At 38.2% G+C, this 25,011-nt stretch overlaps 1 protein-coding gene across 2 annotated transcripts in view; it reads right to left on the reverse strand.

Annotated features, from left to right (window-relative positions):
- Positions 1 to 6,228: 6,228 nt before the first annotated feature.
- Positions 6,229 to 25,011, reverse strand: part of PPP2R2A (protein phosphatase 2 regulatory subunit Balpha) — an 86,176-nt gene continuing 67,393 nt past the window's right edge. For both annotated transcript variants that reach the window (XM_070375496.1, XM_005902991.2), the window contains exons 5-10: positions 21,881 to 21,993; positions 20,145 to 20,322; positions 18,077 to 18,241; positions 16,821 to 16,990; positions 14,669 to 14,760; positions 6,229 to 11,659 (exon numbers count right to left, since the gene is read on the reverse strand). In XM_070375496.1, the coding sequence (XP_070231597.1) occupies positions 11,380 to 11,659; positions 14,669 to 14,760; positions 16,821 to 16,990; positions 18,077 to 18,241; positions 20,145 to 20,322; positions 21,881 to 21,993 (998 nt within the window). In that variant the 3' untranslated portion in view covers positions 6,229 to 11,379. The remainder of the gene's footprint in view (positions 11,660 to 14,668; positions 14,761 to 16,820; positions 16,991 to 18,076; positions 18,242 to 20,144; positions 20,323 to 21,880; positions 21,994 to 25,011) is intronic.

Genomic DNA, 25,011 nt, shown 5'->3' on the forward strand with positions numbered 1-25,011 from the left:
GCGCGCCAGGAATGAATTCCTGCGTGTCATTGACTGGCAGGATGGAGTAAGGTATGCGGCTGTAACTGGAATAGAGGATGAGGAGACGTGTAATGAGGAAGTGCAAGGGCCTCAGGTGCTGACACGCAGGTCTCCCACACCTGCGGGATCATTGTTTTATCCTACCCGTGAGCATTTCTTTTTTAATTTCCGTAAGGACTCTTTAGATATTTACCTATATAGGTATCGTGGTGACACAAGGGAGGTGCCTCCCCGTCATAAATCTAAAATCAAGCTGGTGGAACACTGACACGCCAAACAAGGAACAATATAAGGCAGGCCAGATTTTTTAGTTGTTAAACAATTTAAAAAAAAACACATAATTACAAACAACACGCAATCATTATTTTAAAAATGGAAAATTTCAGGAAAACAGAGAAGAATATAATCACATAAATCGCATCACTTGGCCCATTCTGGAACAGGACATGTGAAACGTTGTTTCCTATAGGTGGGTTAACCTTAAACCATGTTCCTTAACCCTCCACCTACGTCCTATCTCCGTGTCTTTGTCGTTTCCTTGGTCTCATTTATGTGTGGCATCTATTTCTCTCGGTCTGTCATTTGTTTTTTTAACCTTGTTTCACTATAGTGTGTTCTCTCTAGTGTTAGTCGCTCAGTTGTGTTCGACTCTTTGCGACTCTATTGGCTTTGGACTGTAGCCAACAAGGCTCCTCTGTCCATGGGATTCTCCAGGCGAGAATACTGGAGTGGGTTGACATGCTCTCCTCCAGGAGATCTTCCTGACCCAGGGATCCAACCCGGGTCTTCTCCTTTGCAGACATTCTTTACCAACTGAGCCACCAGGGAAGTCCAGTATTTCACTATGCTGACGTTAAAATTTTCAGGCAATCGGATATGTTATTTTTATGACTTGGGAATACCCTCACACCATGATTTTTAATCTATTCCCTAGAATTTTTTTCTAATAGGTTGGATTTTTATACTTATACCTTAGTCCATCTGAAACTTATTTTTGTATGTTGTAAATTGCTTAACTTCAGTTCTTCGCAGTTGATCCAACAGTATTTATTAAACCATCCTTTCTACACTGATTTGAGAGTACACCATTATCACATTTTGAGTGAGTGGAGTCGCTCAGTTGTGTCCAACTCTTTGCGACCCCATGGACTGTAACCTACCAGGCTCCTCTGTGCATGTGATTTTCCCGGCAAGGGTACTGGAGTGGCTTGCCATTTCCTTCTCCAGGGGATCTTCCTAACACAGGGACTGAACCCTGATCTCCTGCATTGCAGGTGGATTCTTTACCACTCAGCCACCTGGAAAGCCCTTTATCAGCTTACTTGAGATATAACTCACATACTCTACAATTAACCCATTTAAAGTTCACAGTTCAGTGTTTTATTTACAGAGTTGTGCAGCCATCTCCACAATCTAATTCTCAATTTATGTCACCTCCAAAAGAAACGCTATGCTCATTAGTTATGTCTGATTTTTCCTAACTTCTTACATTTGATACTTATTCCATTCATTATTTATTTGGGTGTTTAAGAATTTTTCTCTGTTCAGAGTATGTTTTTGTACTACTAGTTTGGCGATTTCTCTTAGGTTTTCTCTGGCGCCTAATTTATGGTTAATTTGGGGAATGTTCCATGAATATTTGAAAAGAAGGTATGATTCCTGTGTTGAAGATAGCACATTTGACATATCTATTGGAACTACCTTAATAATTAAAGTTTTTTGTATTTTTTCCCTCTGTGTATTTCAAGAGGTCAGTTAGTATTTCACTCCTGATATGTTTCTGTTTCTTCTCTTTTGTTGTAATTGAGGCTTCACAATTTAATGCATAGATGTTCATAACTGTGTCTTTATCATTATGAATTGGTCATAGTTTTGTCCTCAGTCCAACCTTGTCTGATATCATGATTCTGGGTTTTATTATTGTTGTTGATGTTTGTGTTTAGTTGCAACATTTTGAGAAGGCAATGGCATCCTACTCCAGTACTGTTGCCCAGAAAATCCTATGGATGGAGGAGCCTGGTAGGCTGCAATCCATGGGGTCGCTAAGAGTCAGACACCACTGAGCGACTTCACTTTCACTTTCCACTTTCATGCATTGGAGAAGGAAATGGCAACCCACTCCAGTGTTCTTGCCTGGAGAATCCCATGGATGGAGAAGCCTGGTTGGCTGCAGTCCATGGGGTCGCACAGAGTCAGACACGACTGAAGCGACTTAGTAGTAGTAGTAGCAACATTTTGATGTACTTCTACCCATTTTTTTTAACTTAAAAAAAAATATTTATTTTTAGCTGTGCTGGGTCTTTGTTGCTGCAGGGACTTTTCTCTAGTTGTGGCCAGCGGGGTATTCTCTAGTGGTATGCGGGCTTCCCATACCGCAAGAGAAGTGGTAGCTTCTCTTGTTGCAGAGCACGGGCCTAGAGCACAGGCTCAATAGTTGTAGCACAAGGGCTTACTTGCTATTCGGGAAGTGGGATCTTCCCGGACCAGGGATCAAATCCATGTACCCTGCACTGGCAGGCAGATTCTTTACCACTGTGCCACCTGGGAAGCTCAGCAGCTAAACCTATTGTGCACTTAATCTGAGCCAGGCTTTATGACTATCTCATTGAGCTAATTTCCTATTTAATTCTCCCAACCATCTTAGGAGTTAGGTATTGTTACTATTTTATAAATAAGAAAACCATGACACTTGCTAAGTACCATACACATGATGGCGATACAGCTGGTACTTGGACCTGGAACCATTTGACTGCCAAGTACAGACTCACCACTACCATGCTCCCGTTTCATTTCCACACACATGTGAATGAAGCTGCCAGCGTATTCTGATTATCGTCTTGCTTCTTAGCCTCCAAGGCACTGTCTAGAAAAATGGTTCCAGTTGAGCCAGATTCCTCTTTACCCACATTTAGAGATCCCACCTGAATACAGTCTGCGTTATCCTAACCAGCTGCACTACCAGGCACCCTTCCTTTGGAACTTTTTTACTATAGATCACAGAGTTCCTACTTATCAATTATGGGCTTATGCAAAGTTCAGTATGTTAGGTGTAATTATTTACCATTTCATTGGTAGGAAAGAATGTTTCCTTTCAGACATTAAAAAAAAAAATGCTGCCTAAATGCTGGTATGTTAATCCAGGGAGTGATTTCTCTCAAATTATAGTTTTACTTTGCTTTCAAGAGAAGAGCCATAATTGTATCATGCAGAAAATGTTTTCCCTTGATCTCTGAAGTTTTGTCAAGTTTGAGAACACTGCATTGTTATTGCCTTTGAAAAAATAAGGACCAAGTGATACAAATCAGTCAGGAAATGGACATTTTGGTCCACAATTTTTGGAAATTGCTTTGGTACCTATAACACTGATAGCTAAATTAGGACCTTAACTTGTCTCATTATGTAACAAATCTTTGTCTACAACCATTCTGGTGCAGACTGCATCCAGATTTTAAATGTAGTCTATTGGTCTAGAACTTTCACTTTTGGGAAATTGGCCTAACAAAATAATCAAAGAGGTCTGTCCATGGATAATCACTGCAGTATTACTGGCCACAAAAAAACATAGATAAAAAATCTAGATGTGGCCAACAGAAAGTCAATAACAGTGGTACTTACTTCCTTGTCATGTAGTCATGAAGAATGAAAATGTTTATCAGTGATGGGAAAATGTGGGCCATCATGTGAAAACAGTTTACAGAACAGTATGAATAGCCCTCCAGCTTTTGTATCTATATGAAACCAAAAGAAATGTATCTGAGAGGAAGAACTGTGGATAGACTTGATTTTTATCTTCCTTTCCTGGCAGTCTATTAAAGAAGTGGTTAAGACTGTGGGGTCTGGAGATGACCCAGTTGGGTAGTATTTACGAGTCATGTGGCTCTGGGCAAGTTACTTTGAGAAAATAAGTTAATTTGTGTAAAATCCTTAGTAAAGTGCAATTATCATCATCATTACCATTATGAAATGGAAATTAAGTAAAAATACGTATGTCTTTAATATCAGAGAGGCATCGTGTATAAGATAGAGCAAAAAACATGGGACCCAGAGTAAGAAAAACTGATTGAGTCCAGGCTTTCCAGTGATGAGATGCTGGGCAAGTCACATCCTCTCTCAGCCTGATCGAGGGTCAGCTAGGAAAAGTAATCCTCTTTCACCATCTCGGGGATGTAGTAGGCATCAAATGAGATGTTTGTAAGACATAACCATGATGTACTCTGCAAACCATTATTGTGTGTGTGTGTGCTCAGTTGCTCAGACGTGTCCAACTCTTTGTGACCCCCATGGACTGTATTCCCACCAGGCTCCTCTGTCCATGGGTTTTCCAAATAAGAATACTGGAGTGGGGTGCCATTTCCTCCTCCCAGGGATCTTTCTGATCCAGGCTCCAACCCACATCTCCTGCGTCTCCTGTATCAATTGGCAGGTGGATTCTTTACCACTGAGCCACCCAGGAAGCCCATTATAAATTATATTGAGTGTTGATTGCATATTGTACCCAATTACAAATAATTTTGCCTTGTCTTGGCCCTAAAGCAGAAGAGGTGTGAACTCAGTGGTTTCAGAAGGGAGGAAAGGAAGCAAACATGGTAGAATCAAAGCATGAGCTCTGAGAGGCCTTCTCATCCAGTGACCAGATCAGCTTCTCTGCAAGGCCCATCTGCACTCAGCTGCCAGCTGAGACAGTGAAGAGGCTCAGAGGAGGCAAGAACTTTATAGTATTTTCTTAGACTGGCAGCATTCCTGGTGTGGCATTTCACCACATCCTAATCACCTTGTTCTTTCCTACTGAAGGCAACAGCTACCTGGCCTGATCAGTGGATCCTTTCAGGCAGTACTAAGTAAACTGGGCAGCAAGAGTTTGATCTGGATTGGGGCTAATACATTAACATTTTCAAAGATCCTGTGAGGAAGCAAAATGTCACTTGGAAAACTTCAAATTGTGATGGTTCATTCTGCCGACTCTGCTGAGAGATTCGGAGGATAATAAAACAATAATACATTTCAATTCTTAAAAGGGACAGATACTGCAGTTTTCTTTGTAGTGACTCACAATTAACATGACCCTCAACACAACAATTTTATATTGTGTCATCTTTAAAATGAGGAGTTTGGTTTAATGAAGTTTGAGGTCCCTTTAAACAATAAAGTAATTCTTTGATGTATAGGTCAAGATTAATTAATGCTAATGAGGGACATTATTTGGTATTTTGAAGTGAACACTTCACCTGTAGTAATTTTTCTCTCATAACCTTTAATGGAGTTCAGAATTAGAACAAGAACACCAGTAATAGAAATTAAAATGTATTAAGAAATAAAAGCATCAAATATAAATATGAACATAAAATAACTTTTTCTCATTTTAAGCTGGGGAAGACCTAACTACAAATGAATAACTCTTTGGTTTGACTATAAAATAAAAAATTAAATCCCAGTTTATAGTATTTTGAGCAGATTAAAAAATGAGTGTTATTAACTGTGGTCTTAAACCTGACAGTTTGTAAAATGGACAATTTCCTTGAAGGGAAAACAGCCAAAACTCATTTAAGTAATAGATAATTTGTATAACTTTATGTCTTCAAAAAAATTAAACTCAGTTAACGTTCTAAAGAGACCCAAAGGGCATCACTTGTGAATTCTATCCAACACTGAAGGAAGAAATTATATGAATTCTGCCTACAGTCTTTGATAACATAAGTAAGAAGAGAAACTCATTTTATGAGGTCAATACTACACAGACCAGACAATGACATTGAAAGATAAACAAACTATATGTTAATATCCCTCATGAACCTTGCAAAAATACTCAACAAAATACTAGCAAAAGAATCCAGCAATGCTCTGGGAATGCAAGGCTGGTTCCACAGTTAAAAGCCAATGTAATTCACTATGTCAACATCATGAAGAAAAACTACATGATCATTTTTAATAGATACAGAAAAAACATCTGGCAAAACCCAACATCCATTCATGATTAAGAACGCTCAGAAAACTAGGAGTAAAGGGGAATTTCCTCAGCCTGGTGAAGACTATCTACAAAAACCTACAACTACTAAACTTAATGCTAAAAGACTGCATGCTTGTTCCCCTGTATCGGTGATGAAGCAGGTTGTGTCTAGCATCACTACTCTTTTCACCATCATACTGGAAGGTCTAACCAGTGCAGCAAGACAAGAAATAAAAGGCATTGGAAAGGAAAACTGAAAAGACTGGGAAAAATAAAACATTTATTATAAATAATAATAATCTGCAGACATGGCTATGTAGAAAACTTTAAAGAAATCTACATAAGTAATCTGGCAAAGTGTCAGGATACAAGGTCAATATACAAAAATCAATCGTATTTCTAGATATTAGCAATGAACATTTTGGAAATTGAAAAATTTTTTAAAGTACCATTTATAAAAGCACACACAGAGAAAACCAGAAAGTACTGATAACGTATTTGTGAGATCTTTATGCTAAAATCTAAAAACACTAATAAAAGAAATCAAAGACCTCTATGAATGGAGCAATATGCTGCTGCACTCATGGACTGGAGGGCACATATTAAGATGTCCTCTCTTCCTGAAGTGGTCTACGGATTCAATGCAAATCATTAGCAAAATCCAAGCAAGTGGTTTTGTTCTTGTCAACAGGCTGATTCTAAATTGTATATGGCAAGGCAAAGGATCTAAAATTAGCAAAAGTTCTCAAAAAGAACATAGCATTTATGCAAAGCTACCATGATCATGCAATGTAGTATGAGTGAAAGTTCAGACATAAACAGAATAGTTCAGAAATAGACTAATGGTGTGTCAACTGATTTTCAACAAAGGTGCAAAGAAAAATGAACCTTAATCTATGTATGGTACATATGATTTTTATATGTAACACATAAAAACCAACTCAAATGGATCACATTCACATCACTAAATGTAAAAACTGAAAACTATTAAGTTTCTAAAATATTTAAAAAACTTTGTCACCTTGTTAGGCAGATTTCTTAGATGTGATACCGAAAGCATAACCCATTAAAGAAATAGTTGAAAAAGTGAACTTTTGTGAAAATTAAGAACTTCTGCTCTTCAAAAAGCTCTGTGAAAAGAGAAAGCAAGCCTCATTCTGAGGAATATTTATAAAGCACATGGGTGACAGTCTTGTAGCCAGATTATAGGAAATAACATCTGACTAAAAATATGTAAACGCAATTTGGCTTATCGTTTTTACTTTTTCTGATTGACAAAGATAAAACGTGAGGCTTCATCCTTAGTTAGGGTATATTTGTGACGGAACTTCCATTTTGGAATGGAAATTTGACAGTATGTACCAAACTTTAATACAGTAATTTCTAGGAGTGTTTCTAAAAATCTTACACACCAAGGCTGGTGTGTATGTTCACTATTCCAATACTTCCACTTGCAAAAATGAAAATAAAAACCTCTCTTGATGACAGGACTAGTAAATAAGTAATGTATCAGCCACAAATTGAGGCTATTCGAAGGGGAAATCTGGCTTCAAGTATGCCCAGAAGAGAGCCAACAAAAGTACATAAAAATATGAATGGGAATTTTCTCTGCATGGTTACTTCTGGGTATTTTTTATTCTTTCTGAAGAACATGTATTCAGAAGAAAAAAGTTAAATTTTTTTTTTAAAGGAATTTAGACATTCCAGAGTTAAGAGCAACATGAAACTCCTGGTCTTCTTTATGGTACATAAGGATCTGATTTTGCAAGAAGGGGGCAGGCTGAGTAATCTCTGACTAAAAGAAAAGGCAGCTCATAATTTTCAGTGTCATTTTTGCTACTTCTGCAGTAAGGCACCATGGACAGATAGCAGTTGACATCTGGGTCGCCCCTCAGTCACTCACTCTAGGGTTGTGTTAAATAGTGGTTTTGTTTGGGCATAAATACACTTTTAACTTCCCCTTTGTTTGGTTCCCAGTTTGGTTCTTAATAATGAAGCTCTTTTGGTATCTCATTTATGCATTCTCAAAAACACCTCCTAAATGTTGGTCAAGACTCACCTAGTGCCCCCTAGTGGGAAAGTCCTCAAATAACTGGCTGCTATTCACATATTTTTGTTTGCTGAATTCCTTCTTTTGGAGAAAACTAAATTTTGTAGTGTCTTCCTTTTTACAGGTAGCGTGCTAAGGTGGCCTTTTCATATGTATTATTAACTTTAGGCGTGCAATTCTTACGTAGTAGGTCACATAGTTTAAAACCATTATGCAATAATCTGTCAAGCAGACAAAACTCAATTTATTACTACACTTACAACATTTGAGAATCCCAAGATTTCTCTGAACTTCTGATTAATACTAAAGATGTCTTGACCTTATATGCATAGTTGTAAGCTGAAGCAGAATCAGTTTCCAAGGCTTTTTGGAGAGGAGGGGTGTGTAAAGAACTTTTTTTTTTTGTAAAAAACCTTTTTAAACCGTGGTGTCTCTTTTGCTCTCACAAACAGCTTTAATTATAAACCATCTGAACGTGTAAGTACCTAAAATAGTAGTGCTCTTATATACTATAGTAAATGGGCTTCATTCTTGATTGCCTAGCACTACCTTTCTATTCTGAAGGTTGGAGCTTGGTTTTGTTCTGTAAGTACACACTACTATCTCCATTTAGTGTCCCCCAGCAAGGTAATGGCCTAAATTTCACTAAAAATACTTTTATCAGTTAACTGTTTCGTTTTCACAAATAATTTTCCAAGAATAAACACATTACTTGTATAAATATTGTTAAAAAAGGTAAGAACCTCAATTTTATTGTTTTCTTTAGGAATGTCTATGACCAGAATAATTCTCACATTTAAGGTTTTTTAAAAATCCTCACTTAATCTGAAAGGAAAAAGTGTGAATGCACTTTTCTATTCCAAAAGTCTAAGGGCTTCACAGAAGAAAGCTTAACATCCAACAGTTACATGAACATGTTTATATAGATACAGAGATTTAGATAATAACTATTGCCCAGCCACTAAAGATCGAGATTAAAAGAATGAAAGTTCTCCTACTATTATTTTTCAAAAAGGTTGAGCGAGAGGGACAGAATATGTATGTTTATAGGTGTCAAGAGAATGGGAGAATATTAAGCAACTTGACAAGACCAAGTTTAACTTTTATTAATAAAAGGATTAACCATGACCATGAGTGGCTGGGCTTATAGTTTGCTACATCAAAGAAATTAAAAATTGATTCTTAAGAATATTTATAATAGCATTCATTTTATAGAGGCATTTTAATTTTTAAGCAATGTTTTTTGTAAATATATAAAACTAACCCTTAGTGTCATGGAGGAGAATCATCATAACTACTGCTAAATCAAAGAAGAATTTCCGAGAGCTGCCTGACGATGTTTATCTCAACACCTACACCCAAACTTTAGGGAAACAATCTCTCTTTAGGGAAAGATCTGGAAAACTGCCTGATCAGAGTCATCAGTGTCTGCTTGTAGCCAGGGAATAGCCCACTTCCAAGTCAAGCATGAAGAATAACACAAAGTACAAATGTACCCAAGATCCCCAAGTAAATTAGGAAAAGTGCCATTATTTTAAGAATTATCAGACATATAATCAGTGTTTAAATACAAATTCCGATTTGTTAAGTCCAAAAGATAACAGTAATTTTATTACATATAATTTCTCCTGTGTGCTAAAAATGTAACTTACAAGACATAGTACTTGTATACCTGTGGAGGGGTTACGGTGGAGTTGTTGAATCATTTTTCATTGATGAGAACAGAACGACAAGGTAGTGGACAGATAAGCACTTGGGTCCTCTAAAATTCAAAGCGGTACTACTGCTCAACCAAAACACACTACCATTCTGTTAATATGAATGCCTACTCATTTATCTTTTAAAAATAAAGTCCATCTTTTTCTCCATTAAAGCTTCTGCAAGATTGACACAAGGTTCCTTCTACCTGTTAAAATAGGGGTGCTCTTCATCTTTGGACAACGTATCACCATTTAGGGAAAATGTAATCATATACATTACTAAATTTTTACTTGAGGCAGCTGTTGGAGTCCATTAAGCACTTTTGGAACACTGTACCTTTAAAGTTTGTCTTTAATATTAATTGCTTTGGAAAACCAAAAATAGAAGAAAAACATCTATGGCAAAGTACATTTCATTCAGATTTGACAGCAGTAAAATACACGCCCCAAATATTAGTGCAGTGTCAATTTTGTCTATGTAAATCACTTGAGGATAGTTTTGTTATGGTATGACTGAATAACCAAAAAAGTTTTAACTTGTTTAAAAAGTTTGTCTTTGACTTAGTATTCAGTAATGCAAAAATGAAATTAAGCACTGTAAAAAGTCTTTAAAAATGAAGTTCTACAAATGTGGTTCCCATTTACAACAGTTTTCATTAACAGATAATGAATTAAGTGTAGACACAATGTATCCAGTACCCTTATAACTACAATTAAAAAAAATCTCTAGTAGCATGTATATAGATCGTGATATCTTTAGGAATACCAATATATAGTCAAAATATGTTCATACAGAACCAATACCTCTCCTTCTCCATGTAAAGAACACTTTTTAAAAATAATTAACAAAAATACCAATTAAACAGTGGAACCTCATTTCACTTGACTGCACCCAAAGGTATGACACAAAATATTGGCTTAAAGAGGTAGATTAAAAAGAAAAAGGAAACCAGATTCTCCATTCTTTGTCACTTTTATTCAGTAGTAGTATTTTTTTTCCTTATTTTCAGTGCCAGACACGGCAAGGAGTGATTACAGCCAACTGTTATTAAAACATTTGTTCGCAACATGTACCCCCTTTACCACTGACCCCAAACTGACTCGTGTGCTTTCGTTCTTTCCTTTTTATACCACCACCAAGACTGGGTGGAGGGGCAAGGGGAAGAGATGGAGGGGAAGAGTCCAGGAGCCAGAGAGGAGGAATGCTACAAGCCACAGTAAGAATGAGCTGTATTTAATTTAAAAAAGGGGAGGAGGGGTGTACCCCACAAATGATACAGTAATGAGGATACACAATTAAATCCCATAAGCATGACTGAAGGCTTTCACTGTGTTTGACGTCATCACAATGGAAGGCATAAAAAGTGGAGTAAATCAATGTTGACACAGTCCAATCTAGTCCATTAGGCAAGATGGTGCAAGAAGTCATTTAAATTAAAAGTGCCCTACCCTTACCTAAATGGCTAGCAGACATGGAGAACACCACAGGGAGGGATCCACAGAGCTTTCTCCATGTAGCTATGGAAAATGTGTTGTCGAATGGCACATTGTCAAACACTGGAAAAGGGGCGCCACAATGGACCTCTCTCTCTTTTAAGTACGAATGCTAGATTCAACTATCTCAACTAAGCAGGAAGTGGGTTCTTCTGCTAGGAAGGCCAACCCTAATTCACTTTGTCTTGAAATATATACAGATTGTTTGTAGTAGCTACAGCAATGATATTTTCCTTGGGGTGCCAGGCTGTGTGAAGTATTTTCTTGTTGAAGTCTAGGCTGTCGACACTGATTTCATCTTTCTTTCGCTTGCCACTTGCACACACTTTGCGTGGCTTCAGAACCGTGCGAGGTTTATTGTTTTCTCGTGATGCTTCCAGGGTTATGTCTCGCTTTGTGTTCCGGTCAAACATTCTGAAGAAATTATTGTAAGATCCAGTCATGACAACACTGGAAAAGGAGACAGAGCATCCAGTCAAATAATGAAAATGAGTTTTCGATGAACATTTCGCTGGTGAAATTCAGCCTACTGCTCCAAAGCAGGAGCTACTGCAAGCAGATCTGGGTTTAGGGAGAGGGCTGCTGGCACCAACCCAGAGACCGATCACTGGAATAAACTAGGAATACGGTATTAGTACTTTGATGTCTATTCATGACTCCTTTCATGACTGCCCAAACTGTCACCAAAGTTGAAAGCATCCTCAAGTAAGGCTTGTAAGTAGTAGTGAATGGTCTAAATTGAAAACATTTACAACCCCAGTCTATGCAGTCCTCCAGACCAGCCAACCAACAACAAAACAAAAGTATGGTATACACTTCTAAGAAAACAAAGCTTTATTCTCTGATTTACATTATAAGCTACTGATGTTCCCAGGACACGTCAGGTTCAGAAAACAGCTTCTTATGAATGCTTTAAAGAAATCTGCATCAAAGAATATAAAACAAGTAGCATATATGATTTTTATTAATAAAAAACTCACTTAACCTAAACAATATATTGTAAACAAATATTTTTGACAGATATTTTTATAATTTCTGTAGTTTAGACTGGCATTCCCATGTTACCAGCATTTGTGAGGTTTTAATGGATTTTAATGGATTCTGACACCTAGTCTATAGCTATTTAAAAGGTGTTGCTAGCCAGCATTTCTATGGTATTCTTGCCAAGTATAACCTGAATCTAATCATGAGGGAGTATTAGACAACACTCAAATGAAGGAAAATTCTATACAATGAATGGCCTGTGGTTTTAAAACAAGCTGAGATCATGAAAGACAAGGGAAGAATGAAGAACTGTTCCAGATTAAAGGAGACAATGAGATGGGACAAAGAACACGATTGAGGGAACTTGTGATATTTACAGGGATCTGTGGATTAGACAGCAGTACTGCATCCATGTGAATTTTTCTGCCTTAGATGCCCACACAATCATTATATAGGAGAGCATCTTTCCAAAAAAAATTTTTATGTTAAGGGAAACAAACAGTTTTTCTATAGTGTAAGATGCTGTTCAAACACAAGGAGAATGAGCTGGTGTAGCTGCGCGCTGCATCCTACTCCAGCAGCGCCTTCCCTTTTCTGTTCCCCTGATGCCTCAGGCAGGGCAGTGGTGGTCAAAGGCGAAGCCTGCTTACTCCTTCAGCTTTACTGTGGCCAGCCTACTACGTGGCCTCATATTATAACCAGATAAAAATAATTTAAAAAAATCAGACAACAGATAAATGATTCAAGTTCTGTTATCTTCAATAGCACCAGGAAACCTGAATCACTTATCAGGCTTCAGTGATAAAACTATTGTTGAATAAAGTACTCTAATGAATATCTTGAAGGTAGGTTTAGTAATTCCAGAATTATGTTTTCTTTTACTATTGTCTGTTCTCCTGGAACATAATGAATGGTAAATACATGGAACAACAGACTGGTTCCAAATCGGGAAAGGAGTACATCAAGGCTGTATATTGTTACCCTGCTTATTTAACTTATATGCAGAGTACACCATGCGAAATGCCGGGCTAGATCAAACACGAGGTGGAATCAAGACTGCCGGGAAAACTATCAGTAACCTCAGATATGCAGATGATACCACCCTAATGGCAAAAAGCAAAGAATTAAAAGAGCCTCCTGATGAACGTGAAAAAGAGTGAAAAAGTTGGCTTAAAACTCAGCATTCAGAAAACTAACATCATGGCATCTGGTCCATCACTTCATGACAAATAGATGGGTGAACAATGGAAACAGGGACAGACTTTATTTTTTGCGGCTCAAAAATCACTGCAGATGGTGACTGCAGCCATGAAATTAAAAGAGGCTTGTTCCTTGGAAGAAAAGCTATGACCAACCTAGGCAGCATATTAAAAAGCAGAGACATTACTTTGCCAGCTAAGGTCCGTTTAGTCAAATGTGATTGTTTTTCCAGTAGTCAGTCATGTATGGATGTTGAGAGTTGGAAAGCTGAGTGCTGAAGAACTGATGCTTTTGAACTGTGGTATTGGAGAAGACTCTTGAGAGTCCCTTGAACTGCAGGGAGATCAAACCAGTCAATCCTAAAGGAAATCAGTCCTGAATATTCATTGGAAGGACTGATGCTGAAGCTGAAGCTCCAATACTGTGGCCACCTGATGCAAAGAACAGACTCATTGGAAAAGACCCTGATGCTGGGAAACACTGAAGGCAGGAGGAGAAGGGGATGACACAGGATGAGATGGTTGGATGGCATCACCAACTCAATGGACATGAGTTTGAGTAAGCTCCAGGAGTTAGTGGTGGACAGGGAAGCCTGGCATGCTGCAGTCCATGGGGTCACAAAGAGTTGGACATGACTGACTGACTGAACTGAATAAATACTGACAACCAAACTGAAAAGATTAAGACTTATCCTTTGAAATAATGATGCACATTTTGATGGCACAGTAAAAAGAAACTGTACTATGGCAAAGCTGTGGATTATAACAAGCCTAATCACTCATGGTAATATGGTTAAAATAATACATAGTAATTACTTCTTCTCTTCTATGAGGTATTGATGTAGTATCCAGAAAAACTGGTGTGTAAAACTCCAAATGAAGTATCTATCACCTAAATATTTCTAAAACCAATTTAACAGCAAAGTAACAAACACACTGAAATTTCACCATTTAAACTACTGGTATGTAAAAAAAGTGATTGATATGGTTCATTAAAGGGATAAATTAACATTTATATAATAACATTATAAGTTTCTAGTGTATTTTCACATTTACTTAATGAAACACAATGTTTAATTTTTATCTGCCAATATTGCTGTAAGATTTCAAGGAAACCCTGGGGAAAATAAAGTTGGGAAATGTAATTTATCTCAGTTGAAAAACACATTGGCCATTAGCAAATGTGGCAATCATACTAGGAGTGAAATAGTAAATTTCTTTCCTCTAACAATTCACATTTGAATAAGATGTTCAGTTCAAATTAAAATCAATTTACCTGTCAGATCCATTCCAACAACATTCAAATTTGTCAAATATGCAGTCATTTTCATACAGTGAACAAAGTTTACTTCTGAGGTATTCATGCACCTGGGGCGGGGCAGGGGAGAAAAAAATATTATACACACACACAAACACATGGGTACTTAGCTTATATCACATGATCTACTGCTCTTGAAACTGGAAAATGATTCAACAAGTCTGTATCTTTTTAAGAAGGAATATATAGACACATGGATTGAGTGAAACTCACTCAGTCGGGTCCAACTCCTTTACGACCCTATGGATTGTACCCACCAGGGTCCTCTGTCCATGGAATTCTTAGATCATATACATACTTTAATCTCATTAAAACTCAATTCTCAGAACAAAACAAAAACTCAATTCTCTGAGAAATAGTAAAGGTACCGAGCTCCCCGTTCCACAAATACACATTTTTCATTCATACAACTGAGAGATATACCCTCTTGGGGATGGCACATTTACTCTTTGTAAGTTTGACTAAAATAGGAGGCCAGAAAACATCTTAAAATGGCACAGATAAGACACTGATTAAAGAATATATAGCAATATTTGAATTTTCCAACACTTGATTTTCTATTAATTGTTGATTAAAAAACATATAATACTGTGGCTTCCTTTTTAACTACCGTTTTTGGGGCATAACTAACTGAAGCCTACAGTACCATTAAATGCATATGTTATGCACTGCATGACCCTGCCCTGATCCAGTGATAAATTATATGGTTACTTCATGTATGCATCATGGAAATATCTGACACACTTGTTATTGCTTACACACAATATGTACTCGGTCACTCAATCATGTCCAACTTTCTGTGACCCCATGACTGGCCCACCAGGCTCCTCTGTCTATGGAATTCTCCAGGTAAGAATACTGGAGTGGGCTGCCATTTCCTCCTCCAGGGATCTTCCCAATCTAAGGACTGAACCTGCATTTCCTGTGGATTCTATATTGGCAGGTGGATTCTTTTACACTGAGCCACCTGGGAAGCCCATTTCTTATATAGTACCCAAAGCTAATGAAAATAGTTGTTTTTTTAAGTACAATTCTATATTCATTAGTTTTCCACAAAGGGATCAACTAGAAAATAAATTTTTAAAGTATTCTTAGAAATGATACATCTCTATATTAATATTACTATGTTGTGATCATAAGGGAAAAAAAAGAGTCTCCATCTCACTGTTCTTTTTCATTTAAATGAGAACCTTAAAATGAAGTAATGATAGAAAAGAACAAGTACTTTCTCAATGCTTAGAATTCTCTATGAAACAACCTAACTCATTTTAAGTGTCTGTTTTATCTTTAATGGAATGATTCAGACCACTGTGTGTGACATTTTAAGTGAAAATCTGTTAACACAGAGGATTTACAACACTTGTGGGTTAGGACCCACCATGAGTATGTGAGGCAAATAGTAATGTTAATATTACCCTTCAATCACATAACAGGTCAGCTAGATGCTTATACAAACTCAGTGGGAGTTGAATCTGCACCTGCTACACTGAGTATGATGTGAGTCTACTCCAATCACTAAGCCAGACCAGCACAGGTAGAAAAACTGCACCCTGTCCCAGCTGTGCACATCTTCATTCTCTTCTCCAGAAGAAAGGGACCCACGGGAGCAGCTTGGCTGACAGGGAGAATCCAGAATTGACATTCTATGATAGACAGGCAGCCCCCAAAGCTGTCTGCTGGGTACTCATATGCCCCTCTCCTTCAGCTTAAAACAACAGTTACCAGCCAGTTCACCTGACTGGGCAACACGCCAGGGTTAACCTCTAATTCAACTAGCACTGTCCACACTCCATCTGGGATGCCTCTAGTGAAGGCCTGGCTATTCTCCCCCGTCTTCTCCCCAGACCTCGGTAGAGACCTAAAGTCCATCCTCACTTCAAATGTAGATAACAGTAGGAAAAAAAAGTTATCACTGAAACAAATTGGTAGCTTTACATTTTAATTGTAAAACTAAATAGAAAACACAATCTATAAAAGTAGATATAAATTTAACATAAAGAAAAGCAGTGTATTCATGGATCTCTGAAGGAAAAAGCCCAATGGTGAACATACACTTTGTACTAGGGTTAACACATACAGGCTATATACTCATTGAAAGAATTCCAAATACCTGGTATGTTTCCACAGGCCTGTTTTCCATATTTAAGTCCCAAATTTTGACTGACAAATAGTCTCTAGTCATCATATATCGACCACTATGGCTGAATTTTACATCAGAAATTGAAGAGATGATTTCAGAAAAAAAAGACCTGTTACTGGGATCTTCAGGTTCTTCAAACACTGAAAACAAGCAAAAAAGGTTGGGACCATCTGTAATTACTCTGGCTTGGACAAAGCATTTACACAAAACATTATTCACAAACTTCCTAGCAGTGAGCTAAAAATGACAGGCTAATAAAGAACTGGAAAACATCTCAAAGAACATCTGTAAGATTGTAACCTCCCTGAGAGAGTTTCTTAGGAGAATGAGAATACAGAAGCTGAAGAAGCAAAGTACATTATGTAGCACAGCACTTTCCAGAGTCACGTGGCTAATTCACCAGAACCAGACTTGTCTGCCACATCTGACATGTGTCAGCTCTGTGGTCCTACATATACCTCACTGACTTTGCCTATACCGTCACCACAAGACACAGACCACCTTCGCCACTCCCATGCATACCCACGGTTTTCAGTGGTCAGGTAAAATTAGATTGATAAGAGGTATGTAACAGTCTTTGTAAGTTTTTTAAAAATTCAACATGGAGGTAAGAATAATGCAACCCCTGAATTTCTTAACCTTGTACTCTTCAAACTTAAACGAGCCAAAGAAACCTCTTCTCAGGAAAAAATCTTCCTAGGAAGCCCAAAACAGGAAGGAAGGGAGTGGGGAGAAAAAAGAGGGAGGCAGGCAAGAAAGGAAATGTTCTACTTGCAGACAGGACTGGAGAACCCAAACCCAAGTTCCTAAAGAATAGCATTCTATTAAAAGTACATCTACTGAGACTCAACAGATGTGCCCCAGAGATAGTCTTCTATGTTTTTCCAGTAGGAGAACCTGTAAAGTCTCAGGTTGAGTCAGGCAGCTTACCAAAAGGTACAGGAGGTTTAAGACCCATGTGCTGTGCTTAGTCACTCAGTCCTGTCTGACTGTGCAACCTCATGGACTGTAGGCAGCCAGGCTCCTCTGTCCATGGGATTCTCCAGGCAAGAATACTGGAGTGGGTTGCTATGCCCTGCTCCAGGAGATCTCCCCAACCCAGTGACTGATCCCAGATCTCCTGCAGGTGGTTTCTTTACTGTCTGAGTCACCAAGAAAACCTATGTACATGTAGTTACAACATCTGAAGACAAACAGAAAATGTTATCATTTGAAAATAAACTTACGTTTAGAATGCCTATCACAGAGGGCGGATGCCCTCATGTCACATAACCGAATGGTTCCTTTACTGCTACTGTATACAAATGTGTTACAGCTGTTGGGATGGAATTCTGCAGCTGTAATCACCTCTGTCAGCTCTTCCATATTGGCAGGCTTGATATCCACAATATCTGGAGAGCATTTTATTAAGGAATTTCCACTTAAAAGAAAGGTCAAGTATAATTTTATATTTCTCAAATCTACAGCTCATTCAGACTTAAGCACACATATTAATTCTATTTTAGAATGTAGAGGGTTTTTTTTTCTCTGAGTATGATATAAATCCCAGAAGACATAAAGAAAAGATTGCTAGGCCATCATCCTAAATATCAAGAACTTACCATATTTCCAAACAAAACAAAAGGAAAAATCTGGAAGGCAGCACAATGGGGAAGCTGCACACAAACAATGGAGCTGATTTACCTGATATTAAAAAGGTACTTAAAACAAAAAAAAACCTCCAATAAGAATATATGCAAATCCAATGAAAATTTTGGAAAAGAACAAATAGAAATGGTTGAAAAAATATGAAAACATGCTGAAGTCTACTAAGGATGAAAGACGCAAATGAAAACAACTAGAGACCCTTTCACTAACTAGACCACGAAAGGTATAGGAAAGCAGGCATTTTTTACGCATTACAGGCAGACCTTGTTTCTTTGCTTTGCTTTACCGTGTTTCACCTATCAGTTCACTGCACTTCACCTATGATTTACCGCATTTTTTATAAATTGATGTTTTGCAGCAACTGTGCATCAAGCTAGCCTATCAAACCCAACATCATCAGCTCAAACCTTTACATTATTATTACATTTGTTTCGGCGATCTGTGATCAGCTCAGCTATCTTTGATCCTGTAATCGTGTGGGGGTGCCATGAACTACACACACAAGGTGGTGAATTTAGTCAACTGCTGAAAGGACAACCAAGGGCTGAGAACATTACAAAAACTTAGCTGATAAAGCAGTGGCAGGGTTTGAGAGGGCTGACTCCAGTTTTGAAAGAAGTTCCACTTGCGTGAAATGCTGTCAAACAGCACTGCAGACTACAAAGAAATAATTCATGACGGGAAGAGTCAAAATTGATGTGGCAAACATCACTGCTGTCTTATTTCAAAGAAACTGCTACAGCTACCCTAACCTTCAACAATCACCACTGATCAGTCAGCAACCTTCAACGAGGCAAGACCCTCCAGCAGCATAAAGATTACCGCTTGCTGAAGGTGCAGGTGATGATCAGCATTTTTCAGCAATATTTTTAAACTAAGGTATACATATTGTTTTTTTTTAAAAAGACATAATGCAACTACATACTTTAATAGACTACAATGTAGCGCTAACATTTATAAGTACTGGGAAACCAAATAATTTGTGTGACTTAATTTTAGGGCAGTATTCACTTTATTCTTGTGGTCTGCAACTGCATCTGTAGTATCTCCGAGGTATGCTTGCACTGGTAGAGTATGAATTATAGTACAGTGTTAATTTTTCAAATGATATCTATTTGGAAAGATATACATTAATAGTAGTGTGATAATTAACATTCATCAACAACTTAAGTACTTAAAAACAAACATGTATATACATTTCTATATATGTGTGTGTGTATATCTCATAATCACAGAAAATTTTTAGGAGGATAACATAAACAATGAGAAGTATTTAGACCATCATGCATCATGCCATGGATCTTTTTCCAACCTTAATGAGAATACTTTTATAATTAAAAATATTTTAAAGATAATACTCCACATATTTGTTTCTGTTACAAGAAACAGCTATTAAAAGTTTTTCTATTTTCATAGGTACAGAGAGAAAAATTCGTTAAAATTCCAAGAATCCAGTTTTTAAATTGATACATTATAAGCCTTTTATCAAATAATTTCACCCAGTGTTTAATAACACAAAAAAGTGCTATAAAATAATAAGCTATTATGTAAGAATCAAAACACCCCAAGGAGAGAATGAAAATAAATCCAGTATGAGGATAACATGCCTTCTTTACCCAACACCGAAAAAGGAAACCAAATGGATACTAAAACTCCTGTCTGTTATTTCCAGATGCCAAAGATTAATCCGCAAATCATCTGCAGATAAATATGTTTCATAATCACTATTAATAGAAATTGAGTTGATGTGATATGTATGAGCATTGGCAAATATTCTTCGTGGACTGGCCTCAACCATTAGATCCATGGGCCGAAAGACTGGCACCTGTCAATAAGACATGAAAAAGAAGTGATTACAAAATATTCACTTTCTACAAGAGAACTGAAGGTTCAGAAGACTTCATTACTCCAGTTTCTGAGGTAATATTAAACAGCATAATACTACACAGATTTAGTTTTATAAAGTAACTGATATTGGTTGTTTAAAGTGCTGACAGGGGGAAAAAATGAAAAACAAATTTGCCTTCCTACGCTGGGGTGGAGGAAGCACAAGCTGGAATCAAGATTGCCAGGAGAAATCTCAATAACCTCAGATATGCAGATGACACCACCCTTATGGCAGAAAGTGAAGAGGAACTAAAAAGCCTCTTGATGAAAGTGAAAAGTGGAGACTGAAAAAGTTGGCTTAAAGCTCAACATTCCGAAAACTAAGATCATGGCATCCGGTCCCATCACTTCATGGGATATAGACGGGGAAACAGTGGAAAGTGTCAGACTTTATTTTGGGGGGCTCCAAAATCACTGCAGATGGTGATTGCAGCCATGAAATTAAAAGATGCTTACTCTTTGGAAGGAAAAGTTATGACCAACCTAGATAGCATATTCAAAAGCAGAGATATTACTTTGCCAATAAAGGTCCCTCTAGTCAGGGCAATGGTTTTTCCAGTGGTCATGTATAGATGTGAGAGTTGGACTGTGAGGAGAGCTGAGCGCTGAAGAATTGATGCTTTTGAACTGTGGTGTTGGAGAAGACTCTTGAGAGTCCCTTGGACTGCAAGGAGATCCAACCAGTCCATCCTGAAGGAGATCAGTCCTGGGTGTTCATTGGAGGGACTGATGCTGAGGCTGAAACTCCAATACTTTGGCCACCTCATGCGAAGAGCTGACTCATTGGAAAAGACTCTGATGCTGGGAGGGATTGGGGGCAGGAGGAGAAGGGGACGACAGAGGATGAGATGGCTGGATGGCATCGCTGACTTGATGGACATGAGTTTGGGTGAACTCCGGGAGTTGGTGATGGACAGGGAGGCCTGGCGTGCTGTGATTCATGGGGTAGCGAAGAGTCGGACACGACTGAGCGACTGAACTGAACTGAGAGCAATACTATCAGAATTTATAGTTTTTCCTAGTTTCAATCTTTTGCTTGAAAGACTTGCAAAGCTAATAAATGTTTATGATTTAAAGTGGCTAAAAAGGAAATCAGCCCAAAGCATCAAATTCTTGGTATTTTTCATTGCAACTAGAAGATTTAGTCCATTTTTATTTTTTTGATCTCCAAAGAAAGTTAATCTTGAAACTTAACCTTCTAATAGCTGACAACCAAACCATAAGAACAAAAGAGAGCATGGTGGCATAGTGAAAAACAAAACAAATCAAAACACAGTCTTGTGTTGAGTCCTGGTTCGGCCCTGGCCACGGTGAGACTCATCTGTAGGTCGGGGTCTGTTTAAAATTTGAGTCTTTAATGTTGTGTCTGGTCACACAATCTTGGGAAGGGGCAGAGTGTAATTATTCCTATTCATGTTCTGTTGAGGATCTAGACTACATAATAACAGTACAGAAGACTATTCATTGGAATCAGATTTTTTTTAACATGTACTTACACGTAGTGTAGTGACTGTAGTAGGATCTCTATACCTTCCATCTTCCTCTTTCAAGTTATACCCTTCCGGTCTTTTGTCCCTTTCACTGATTTTCCATAACTTTATTGTTTTATCTGGGAAAAAATAAAGAAAGTCTTAAAAAATGAGAGATTAACCTCGACAGAAGAAACACATTTTAAGTATACTTAAACATGTGATTTCATATCTCACCCAAAAGGATCCCAAGAATAAAATCCCTGATCCGACTCAACAAAACACAAACTTTCTACTACCAGGTGAATAAAAACATCTGTACATATAAAAACAGCACAGAAATAAAAAAAATCTATGTTAATGCCACTCATTAAATATCACTTAATATTAAAATCAGGTCACAGCCAGGTCCTTATCCTTCAAAAATTATTATAGCTAGAGGGGGCAGGGGAACTCTGTGTGTGTGTGTGCGTGCGCTAGAGGGGGTGGGGGAAACCGTGTGTGTCTGTGTGTGTGTGTGTCCATCCCCTGGAGGAGGGCATAGCAATCCACTCCAGTATTCTTGCCTGAAGAATCCCCAAGGACAGAGCAGCCTGGTGGTCTATAGTCCATGGGGTCACAGAGTCGGACACAACTAAGTGACTAAGCACATGCTTAGTCATATGTCTATATATGCATAATGCTTAATATTTAACTTTTACACACACAAAAAGTCAGTTAAAATAGCCTAAGGGTTAGTCGCTCCTTCATGTCTAATTCTTTGCCACCCCATGGACTGTATAGCCCACCAGGCTCAGTTTTTCCTAGTTCATGGAGTTCTCCAGACAAGAATATTGGAATGGGTATCCATTCCTTTTTCCAGGCTATCTTTCCAACACAGGGGTGGAATCTGGGTCTTCTGCACTGCAGGCAAATTCTCTACCATATGAGCCACCAGGGACTATTTAGAGTAAAAGTTACATTTGTGATTCAAGTAAGTACAAGGCCCTGAAAATAGTTTACCAATTAAAAGCATACATCCCCAAGTCCTTCAAGACAAAATTATTCAGTATCGAGAATATATAAAATAGTGTTTTTTACAATAAACTTTACCTCTGAAGTAAGTCTGCACTGAGTGTTTCCATATACTCTTTACCCAGTTTTTTCCTTATGTCAGCATCTTATGCAACCACGGTACATTTGTTAAAACTAAGAAATTAACATTCCACGTTACCATTCACTAGACTTCAGACTTTACTCTGATTTCATCAGGTTTTCCACTAACGCCTCTTTCTGTTCCAGGATCCAAACAACACCGTATTTAGCTGTCATGGCACCTTAGTCTCTCTGCAACAATTTCTCAGCCTTTCTTATTTTTCTTCATCCTGACAGTTCTGAGAAGCAGTGGCAAAGTGTGTGGAATGTACCTCCACTGGGCATGTCTGTTGTTCCCCTCATGATCAGATTGAGATCACGGGGTATCAGGAAGAGCCCAGAGTGAAGTAAATATATACATAGTACTGACATGACTTTTCCACCGGTGATCACTTGGTTAGGAAAGAAACTGCCAGGTTTCTCCACTGCACACTTACTCTCCCGCTTTGGAAATGAGGCATTAAATCCATCCATGTCTAATAGGACAAGTTACAGTCCGGGCAGGGAGGAGTATCCATCCACATGTTATTTGGAATTCTCTGTAACAAGCACTTTCTCCCCACTTATTTACTCAACCAACCATTTACATCACGATGGAATCAAGCACATTTATTTAACTCTGTGTGCCCAAGTGGCCCAGTGTAAAGAATCCACTTGCCAACACAGGAGATGCAGGTTCAGTCCCTGCGTCGGGAAGATGCCCTGGAGTAGGAAATGGCAACCCAATCCAGTATTCCTGCCTGGAGAATCCCATGGACAGAGGAGGCTGGAGGGCTACATCCCATGGGGTTGCAAGGAGTCGGACACAACTGAGTATGCATGCCCATTATAAGCTTAAAACTGGACTTATAAAATGCCACATCTTAATGGCCCTTCATATGCAAATGAGTATACCAGAATCTGAAAGGCAGTGTATAGAGTAATTTGTAGTGCTCCATACAGAGACATGGCAGGGACTCCTCCAGCCTGGCCACCCCTCTGCCCAGTGGAGAAGAGCACGCTAAGCACCACTGTGGGTGCCCCAGCAGAGATGACATGTACACAGAGAGCAACTGCCAACTTTACTAGCTTGCAGCTAACTATTTCATCTGAACCCTATGTACCTGGAGTTTTCAGGTATATTGCAGTTAAGTTGGAGAAGGCAATGGCACCCCACTCCAGTACTCTTGCCTGGAAAATCCTACGGGCAGAGGAGCCTGGTAGGCTGAAGTCCCTGGGGTCGCTAAGAGTTGGACACGACTGAGCGACTTCACTTTCACTTTCCACTTTCATGCATTGGAGAAGGAACTGGCAACCCACTCCAGTGTTCTTGCCTGGAGAATCCCAAGGACAGGGCAGCCTGGTGGGCTGCTGTCTATGGGGTCGCACAGAGTTAGACACAACTGAAGTGACTTAGCAGCAGTTAAGTTATATGTGTTTTCTATGTGCCATTTGGTTTACATATATTTATATAATTTAGGTAAAGAATGACAAATTTTAGAGTATTTAACCTGTCCCCAAATCTATCATATAAATGAGCCATGCCTGAATTCTACATTTTGGAAGAAATTATCATCTAAAGATTATAAGGATGAACCCCTCCAACACCATCACACACACATTCCCATGATTTCTTATGGCCTGCTCAAATTCATCATCCTTATTAAAGATCCAGATAAAGAAATCACAATAAACTTATCAAACATTTCAAATAAGATGTAATTAGTTTGTGGTTCCTAGTAGTGTTATAGAAAAAAAAGAAAGAAAAAGAAAATAAACTGGGCAAACAGATTTTTGAAATAAATTAAACTTCAGAACAAAAAATTTTAAGTGATAAAATCTGTGACTTAAGAGAGTGCTAAAAACTTTTAATGGTGTAAACAAAAGACCGAGAAGTACTACACAATATCAGTGCAGTACTTGTGAAAAGGCAGGTTGGGAATTTAAAAAAAAATCTAAATTCTTATATGTTCTACAGTATTTTTAGACTTTTTTTTTTGGGGGGGGCTGTGCTGCTGGGCTTGTAGGTTTGTTGCTTTCTTTCT

Source organism: Bos mutus, chromosome 8 (assembly GCF_027580195.1).
Source record: "Bos mutus isolate GX-2022 chromosome 8, NWIPB_WYAK_1.1, whole genome shotgun sequence".
Lineage (NCBI taxonomy): Eukaryota > Metazoa > Chordata > Mammalia > Artiodactyla > Bovidae > Bos > Bos mutus.